Genomic DNA, 9,418 nt, shown 5'->3' on the forward strand with positions numbered 1-9,418 from the left:
GTTATAGGCGCAGGATTAATACTACGTTCAGAACCAAGATTCAAACTTGATAGAGGACCAAGATTATAATCTGTTATAGGCGCGTGATTAATACTACGTTCAGAACCAAGATTGAAACTTGATAGCGGACCAAGATTATAATCTGTTATAGGCGCGTGATTAATACTACGTTCAGAACCAAGATTGAAACTTGATAGAGGACCAAGATTATAATCTGTTATAGGCGCGTGATTAATACCACGTTCAGGTTCAGGATTAAAACCAAGTGTGGAACTGGGATTAAAACTAAGTGCAGGACCAGGTAGGTCACGATTCATACCAGATGTAAAACCAGGTTTAATATCAGGGATTAAACTACGTACGGGAACAGAATTAATGCCAAGTGTAGAACCAAAGTTTAAATCAAGTGTACGTCTGGGTTTAGAAACAGGTATCGAATCGGATATAACACCTGCTGTAGAACCATCATTAATACGATATATAGGATTAGGATTAACGCCAGGTATAACACCAGATGTAAAGCCAGATGTAATTCTAGATGAAGGATTGGATATAGGACCAGGTTTGAAATCAGATATAAAACTAGATATAGGATCACTATTAATACCAGATGTAATTCTTGATGAAGGATTGGATATAGGAGCAGATTTAAAATTAGATATAAAACTAGATATAGGATCAGTATTAATGCCAGATGTAATTCTAGGTGCAAAATTGGAGATAGGACCAGGTTTAAAATTAGATTTAAAACTAGGTATAGGACTAGACATAAAATCAGATTTAATGTCAGGTACACGATCTGAATTAAAACCATATTTAGAACCAGCTACAGGATCATATATAAAACTAGGGGTAACACTGGATGAATGACCACGTACAGGGTGGAATATATGATTATGTTTAATACCAGGTATAACACCATGTGTAGGACTATACACATTAGAAGGGATATCAGCAGATATTTCTGTAGGTATAGATCCATGAGGTGTGTTGACAATCATCTCTGCTGGTATATCATCAGGTGTATTAGCATTTATATCGGCAGATATATCGGCAAATGTGTTCTTATTTATTTCTTCTGGTATATCAGCAGTGGGAACTTCAGGTATATTAGCGTTTTTATCGGCAGATATATCTTCGGGTATATTATCACTTATATCGTCAGATATAACTTCAGGTGTATTAGCTTTTTTATCGGCAGATATATCTTCGGGTATATTATCATTTATATCGTCAGATATAACTTCAGGTATATTAGCTTTTTTATCGGCAGATATATCTTCGGGTATATTATCATTTATNGTTTAAAATGCGTTGCAAAGACAACGCTCGTCTATTTCTTAACGCCGTCTAAACGAACCGCGACAAAACGTTGGCTATTACTTTCTTCGCTGTTACTTCCCCCTCTCAGGAGTCGTTTAACCAATCAGGTCATTCGTTTATAACATCAGAAAAATGACGATGAACAACGTGTTGAAATCATGCTGGAATTTTTCCGAAGAAGTGTCCTCTCAGAAATAATATAAAAACTATCCTGCAATTGAGGAGAAAGTTACAATCGTATTCTGGGGATGTAAAAAAACCGCATGTGAGATGATACAGAATGAATTTTTGTCGTCGTTTCCTTGTAGATCTGCTCGCAGCAAGACCTTATTATAAACGTCTCTATCATTTTACAAGAAACTTTTTAAATTTATTTAATGGTAGTTTGATAGACCTGCATACAGGACAGACGTGAACTCCGATAAGATCACCGGCTACCTTCTGGAAGCTTCCGGTGGCATAAAATCGTAATGCCATCAACAACTGTTGTTCAGTGGTTAGTGGCAATCCTCTTCCATCTAGATGATTTATATTCATCTTCCGAATAGATTTCTAAAGGATTACTCCGATCTCGTTTACCCTTTCTCTCTTCGTAATTGTCGACATGAATAATTTTCTTGATTCGTCCCGTTTACAATATTCATTATAACATAAACTTAAATTGCAACCAATAAACGAATATGGCGACTTCTACTCAAGTAAAACGGTATGTACATCTGCTATCGAGGGAGTCTAGAATGTAGGTTAAATAACTTGCTTCTAATCGCTGTCTAAACTGTGATAAGCGAGAAACGCCGTCTCTGCAATTAAATTTTTTTGAACCGCGATGTAGATAATCTCTAAATCGTCGTTGGCGTCTAAACGTTGTCTCTGCAGTCGGCTGATTGAGCTCGACCAGGTCTACAATCGGTCCGCCGGGTGGTAAGGAACATATCCGGATGGACAATCCCTAAAAAGTTCTTGGGGTTTTTTGATCCCAGGTTTCCAGAACGGTAGACTGCCAGCTCAATTGCTTGGCCATCCCGCCGAGGCTAAATTTAAGTTAATAAACTACATTTCTTAAACTGTAATTCATAAAAGAATGTTTAAAACGCAGTGGCGTAGCGTAGTGGGGGCGGCAGGGGCAGTCCGCCCCTGGCGGCACTTTTTAGGGGGCGGCAAAATTTCACAATAAATAATAATAATATCTTGTAAAAATTTGAACCATTTCATTTCATATTTTTGCCGCTCCTACGATTCGGACCGATTGAAATGAGCACGGAATTTTTCATTACTTATTCTGTGACGAAACTGAATTTTAGTCTTTTAAATTGAGATACCTAAATAAGGGTGCGGCGAAATTTTCCTCCTCCCGGGCGGCTGACACCCACGCTACGCCACTGAGCCTACGGGTCTGGGGACTCTGGGAACCCGGAATCGAATCTGGCGAGCAACACCCTAAGAACACGTGCACGTCCCAGATATATCGGGACCCACGGCCCACCAGTGGCCAAGCGGTTCCGTTCCCTGAACACTGGGAGTTCGGTCGTGCGCCAGGACGGGCTAGCCACGTGGAGTTTTCCGGGTTTTCTCTACGTCTGTAAAGGGCCAGTTACCCTTAAAAAGACCTCCCAAAAGGCATTCTCTCTAGGCAGATAGCCCAGGTGTTGCGTTGTCGTAACTTAACAAAACAAATAAACAGGGACCCGCAATGGGGCACCCGGTCTCCCCGTTGTTATTTTATCCACTCCATTAGAGATCGAATGGATTAAACCACCGAAAAATAGCAGTTAGTCACGAGTTCGCGCCTCACCAACGGGCTGGCCACGTGGCATTTTCAGAGTTTGCTTCACATTTGTAACACCAAAATAGTAACTAGTAAGAATAGAAAGTCTTTCCGGATGTCACCCTTCAATATATGATCGCATGGACGATCTATTGCCACGCGACGTGACTAGGATACGAACCGACGAAGGATATTGGAAAAAAAGGACTCCTAAGGACTTTCCATAGGACAGAAGAACCCAAAAAGTATACAGAATATAATTTAAAATACTAGAAAATAAAATAAAATATTAACTTACCTGTTACGATGAATATGAACAGGAGTTTGTTCATCTTCCCTCGTTATTTCTACTTGATAATACTACTATTTTCCTCTTGTGTGTTTTAATATACCTAAGTGTGCATCGAGTCCTAAATAATAATAATACGAATTTATTTTCGTTATTTGTATGACAATTGGAAGTCAGTCAAACTTGCGTACGTCGCACCTGGATAAAATATCCAATCAGAAGTTTGTTTACCCTTTCGTATACGTCAATAACTACCCAAATTCGGTGCTCTGTTAAGTACAATACTTATATAAATATAATATAATTTAAAAATTTTAATTAACGATGAATATGGAATATAGGTTATGGGCTAGTACAACATACACTTGGGCAATTTACAAAGGTTGTTGAGGTGCGAACCCACTATTGTCTGGTGGTTTTATCGGTTAGATGACTCGTGGTCGTTAGGTGACCACTTACAAAATGACAAATAATTAATACAAGAAATATATATAGTCAAATCTCTGTAGAACGACCACTGATAGAAAAGCATACAGTTTACAGCTAGCTGTTGTTGGGAGGTGGTCGTTATTAAAGGTTTAACCGTATACTGTAATTAAAATATTTAATTTATTAATAGGCCTATACAGAAGAATTCTCACAGAACATGAGCAATTACTACTTTATAAGACTTTGTAAATTTAAAACTTGTGTAAACCGGAAAGGCAAGGTACCGAATATATCTTCCGGTTTAGCATGTTTCCGTCTTGAACAGGTTTTGCTTTTTTAAACAGAAAGTCGCAACGTTTAGAAGAATTTTTCCAGTTTAGGCAGGTTTCCGTTTTGGACAGTTTTTACTATAATAAAATGAAATAAATAAGATGAAACGAAATATAAATGCTACATTCACACTTTATTAGAGGAACTCGTGTTTAATTATCTAATTATGTACAGTAAGACCTGTGTGAACCGGAATCGCTCGACACCGAATATATTTTTCGGTATGTCAGGTTTCCGTTTTAAACAGGTGTTTTTTAAACATAGAAAATCGCTTCGTTTTGAAGAATTTCTTCCGTTTAAACCAGTTTTCCCTTTCATTCGGGTTCCGTTTTGGACAGTTTTTACTATAAATATTCATTTATTATTTCAATCTCAAATAATAAATATTCTGAAAATATATAATTAATCATTTTATTAATTTATTTACACAGGTTTATGAACAGAAAACTTAAAGATAAAAATAGGGACGTGTTTCTTGAATAATTATTGTAATTAATGGCTTCAAGCTTTAATTTTAATTAATCTGATGTTTAATTTGATTAATAATTAATATAAAACGGTAAATAAATAAACACAACGAATTGTAAATTTTCCATGTGCGACACACTTTTGAACCAAAACAAATCAACAGCTGCGTGACCCAAAAATTTTCGAATTTAGAGAGTGAAAAATATTAAATTTATTTTTAATTCTAATAAATATTCGATAATTTAATATATTTTTTAAAAAATATTATTGATTTAAAATATATTTTAATACGGGTTTAGTTAAATTTAAAATTTTTTCGATGTCTTTCTGCCCTGTGGCACTATGAGGGCTTTTTTTTTAGCAATATCATTATTGGTTCGACCAGACCCAAAATGGGGGTGGCGAGGGATGGAACCAGAAATATCCGGGCGAATCATCATGAAAAATTTTTAGGGTTTTGGTTTTTTTTTGGTTACCGCAACGCAACACGTTGAGAGAGGACTTTTATGGGAAACTAGACCGTTAGGTGTTACAAACGGGAAGAAAACTTGGAAAATTCTACGTGGCCAGCCCGTTGGCCAAGCGCGAACCCACGATTTACTCGGTGGTTTCATCCACTCGGCTACTGGTGGGCTTCTGGGGTTTTTCAACCCGTCTGCAATCGATCTCGGGTCCTCCAGAGAGGTAGTCTGCCATCTTTGCTGCTTCTGGTTTTCAAATGTTAACGCTTCTTATCTAATAAGTGATAAATTACAATATAGATGCACAGACAAACGGACGGCAGAGGCAATTAAGGCGTTAGCCTATTGCTCTGGGAATCCTGGACCGAAGCCGGGCCATCGGACAACTCTAGGAGTTTTTTATGGTCGTTCTGGTCCTGCCACTCGGTCACCAGCATTGTGAGTCTGGTCAAACCCATGATGGGAATGGAGAAAGGCCCTCTTCGTTTTCACCCGGGGAAATTAAATATAAATGAAACTACTTAACGGGTGCAGCAACGCAACACGTGGTTGCCAACGTGGATGCCTCCCGGGAGGACTTTCTATGGGAGGCATCTACCTGGTTTCTATTCAGGTATTAGACACTTGAAAAAGACCGGGAAAACTCCACATGGCCAGCCTGTTGTTCAGGAACAAGACCAGACCAGAGAACCCTTACGCCATTTTTAATTTTGAAGAAATGAAATGCTTCTATATGTCTTTTAAACCTGGGGAAAATTCTTTTCTATCAGTGTTCACTGCCGTTAGTGGAACTGAATGCAATGTTTACATGCAGCTTCTCGTCTCGACACTTCACAGAATATATTACAAATAGCGAATAAAGGTTGTATTTCTCAATCAATTTAAGCAACACATGATTAACACTAGACTTTTGAAAAGTAATTTGATGACTCACGACGTTTATGCTTAATGTGAAACGTTTAAACTAATTACAACGCCATTTTAGCATTAAATATCAGAGAAATTGGAAGAAATTAGCTGTTGAGTCATTCAAATGACCCTCGATTATTCGATTAGTGTTATTGCTTTTTTATTTTATTTTATTTTTTCAAAACCGCAATGCAGCGTAATAATCAACACTTGGCATAACTCATTCGTTTATTTCAGTTTTTGTTCAGTATATCAACAAAAACTGAAATAAACGAATGAGTTACGCCAAGTGTTGATTAGTTTTTGTTCAGTATATTAACAAAAACTGAAATAAACGAATGAGTTACGCCAAGTGTTGATTAGTTTTTGTTCAGTATATTAACAAAAACTGAAATAAACGAATGAGTTATGCCAAGTGTTGATTATTACGCTGCATTGCGGTTTTGAAAAAATAATATAAAGATACAACACGGTTTCGAAATATGAAATAGTGTTATTGCTTTCACGGCTCTGTTATATATAACAGAGGAAAAGTATGACCATAGGTCAAAAAATGACCCCCCAAGATTTTTACATTTTTGGACTTGGAACACCTTGAAACGTCGAGAAATGAAAAAAAAATCGGGGATGATTTCTGTATGTATGCACGTTAGTGTGTGTTTGAAGCTTAATAACTCCCGAGCTTTTTGTCGGATATTTCTGAAATTTTTCAAGGAGGTTTGTTTATTAGGGAGATTGATGCTATTAAATTTTAGTTGTTAAAGGTCGAGGGAGTGGTGAGATAAAGGGGATCGTGCGTATCTCCAGTAGGGTCGGACTTAATGACAATTTTACTCATTATTATCATTTACAATTTTTTTTTATAAAATCCATCCCTACTCTCAAAATTAAACTTTTAGCCGTTTTAAAATAATTAAAAATATCAAAAGTTTTTAAAAATAAAATATCGTAACGGATGACGCCACACGAAGTTTTTAATGTTGCCGGGAAAGTTAAGCAACTTTATATTGAGTGTTTTGTATATACGGCAACTCGACACATGTGCCGAGGAGGAATGTCTTTCGAGCGGATTTTTTGGGGGAACTGGCTTCTATTTTGGTGTCACAAACGTGAATAAAACACAGAAAACCCCAAGTGGCCCACCACCACTAAATATCGATATTTGGTGGTTTTATGCACTTGGCCCTTGGTGGCACCCCTTGATTATGAAGACCACTGTAAAGAACATTTTAATTCACTAAAATTGGAATAATTTTATAGCATTTTATTAAGAATTCTGATTTTCATATTTAGTACCTCTATGGTTAATTTTACACATAATGTTACCTCGTAAAAATCTAAGATAATCATTTCGGCTTCAATTTATTATTATTTTTTCTTTTTCTCAATGCAATAAATAAACTTTTCGAGAGAAAATTGATAAAGAATTTCGGAAAAGTCGGTATCACATAAATTGGAATTTCGTGTAACCAGTAACCGGCGTAACTCTCACACCTTCCGATAGACGCGACCCAATTCTTACAGAACGTTTCACACGACGTAATGAACATGTTGAAATTCCTCGTACTCAAATTAGCCGTCACCATTCTAGTATTAATGAACCACGGAGTCAGCGACTGCAGTATTATATCTTCGTCTGTTAACTCTGTGTTGACGGCTTTGGTGAACAGGTCCACGAATCTCTTACAACTAGAATAAAGAGCGAAGTAAGGAAGCGGAAACGACGAAGCCACTGACGAAACGTTAACCACCACCCCTCTATTCTTCTTGACGTAGTAATTAGTTATTCTGTAAGTAGTATCGAGCACAACTCGTAAGTTGAGATCTATCATTGTTAACGTGTTGCTTACCGATTCCTCCAGAAAATGGCACGGTGTTCCACCGGAAATTCCGGCGCAATTGACGAAAATTCCCACATCTTTATTCTTGATTTCGCTCCAAAGACGGTCGTGTACTTCATTTCCACCAGTTAAATCGGCCATTACGTAGCAACACTCGGCACCGAATTTTGCTTCTATGTCTTCTTTGGTGGTCTTCAGTTCCTTCTCTTCGTTACTGACGAGCATTATCTTCAAACCGGATTTCGCCAGCTCGAAAGCCGTGAGCCTTCCTATACCCGAGCTTCCACCTGTAATCACGGCCCATTTTCCGAATTTTGTCAGGTCTTGTTTAAAAAATTTTGGAAATACATACAGCTTTGCCATCCTGAAGATCTCTTGTATAATTCTCAGCAGGGATACAGAAACATAAATGATGCCGACGGATACCAGAATGAAATCGCTTGCAGACATGGTTTAGTTATTGTTACAGTGGCATACAATGTTACCTATTCCTTGAGTTACTCAGATACAAAAGACTACAGAAAATTACAAAAATGAAAAATCACTTCAATCAGTATGTCACGTCTTCCAATAGCTATAAAACAATACATTTTCCCGGAAAATAAACATAATTGATGACCTTCGTTTCTGTATTCATAAAAATAGAAATTTTGTTATTTTATTTTAAACTAGACGTTTTTGATTTGTGAAATGATAAGAAATTGTCTATATTCTAGACAATTTCTAGACAATTAGATTTCGTCATGATAAGAAATTGTCTAGAATCTAGACTAGAATCTAGACAATTTCTTATCATTGACGAAATCTAATTGTCTAGAAATTGTCTAGAATATAGACAATTTCTTATCATTTCACACCACTGGTCTAATTGATTTCAATCGATATAAAGTAGTTTCCGTGTCCTTCATTCACGAACGGACGGATACACCGGAACAATAATACATAGTTGGTCGTGGGTTCGCACCTTTTCAATGGGTTGGCCACGTGAAGTTTTCCGGTTTTATTCATGTTTATAACACCTAAATAAGGACCAGTTTCCCGTAGAAATCCCTTCTGAGAGACATTCCCCTTCGGCAGATCGCCCACTTGTCGCTTTACTGTAAGCAAATAAAACCAAACTCAAAAGCAGTGTTTCCCAACCTTTTTTGTGCTATGCCCCACCTAAGCCTTTCTAAAATTCTTATGCCGCTCCCAACATATACAACGGTTATACCAGGGATGCACAACCTTTTCTGAAGAAGGGCCAAATTAGGATTAAGTTTACTGGCTGAATTGCTAAATATAAGGCCTCCCCCCGAAAGTAAGACCTAGTAAAGTTTTTTTTTTACTCGTAACGGTCATCGACAGCAGGTTGAAAGTGGCCGTTGGCTTTTTGAAAGTACAGCCACTGATTGGTCAGCAGACAACACGCCACACGGCATGATTTGCATAAGACTATGGCTTGGAATCACAGATTTGCATAATGTTATGGCTGGTGATCACTAATTGGTCGGCCGGGAATCATGCCACATCATATTTGCATAGTGTTATGGTTCAGTAAGCAGTAATTGGTCATCGAGCCCGATGTAGACGCTATAAAAAGGTTAAGTTGAAGCAAGAGTGG

At 37.4% G+C, this 9,418-nt stretch overlaps 2 protein-coding genes across 2 annotated transcripts in view; both read right to left on the reverse strand.

Moving 5' to 3' along the window:
* Positions 1-1,295, reverse strand: part of LOC111620471 (tetra-peptide repeat homeobox protein 1-like) — a 10,021-nt gene extending 8,726 nt beyond the window's left edge. The window contains exon 1 of the mRNA XM_023362393.1: positions 3-1,295. Coding sequence (XP_023218161.1) covers positions 3-1,001 — 999 coding nt within the window. The 5' untranslated portion in view covers positions 1,002-1,295. The remainder of the gene's footprint in view (positions 1-2) is intronic.
* Positions 1,296-1,668: 373 nt separating this feature from the next.
* Positions 1,669-8,265, reverse strand: LOC111620959 (hydroxysteroid dehydrogenase-like protein 1). The gene is made up of 2 exons (XM_023362989.1): positions 7,497-8,265; positions 1,669-1,841 (listed from the first exon to the last, which is right to left on the reverse strand). Exons 1-2 carry the CDS (start codon positions 8,263-8,265, stop codon positions 1,669-1,671), a joined length of 942 nt encoding a protein of 313 aa, XP_023218757.1.
* Positions 8,266-9,418: the final 1,153 nt, after the last annotated feature.

The sequence above is a fragment of the Centruroides sculpturatus genome, unplaced genomic scaffold (genome assembly GCF_000671375.1).
Source record: "Centruroides sculpturatus isolate CEXI.00-Female unplaced genomic scaffold, Cexi_2.0 scaffold74, whole genome shotgun sequence".
In the NCBI taxonomy this organism is placed as follows: Eukaryota; Metazoa; Arthropoda; class Arachnida; order Scorpiones; family Buthidae; genus Centruroides; species Centruroides sculpturatus.

Coding starts and splice junctions, on each gene's coding strand:
- LOC111620959 (XM_023362989.1), bottom strand. CDS start 8,265: ATGTCTGCAAGCGATTTCATTCTGGTATCCGTCGGCATCATTTATGTT. Junction 1,842..7,496: donor TACGTCGTGTGAAACGTTCT/GTAAGAATTGGG, acceptor TAAATCATCTAG/ATGGAAGAGGATTGCCACTA.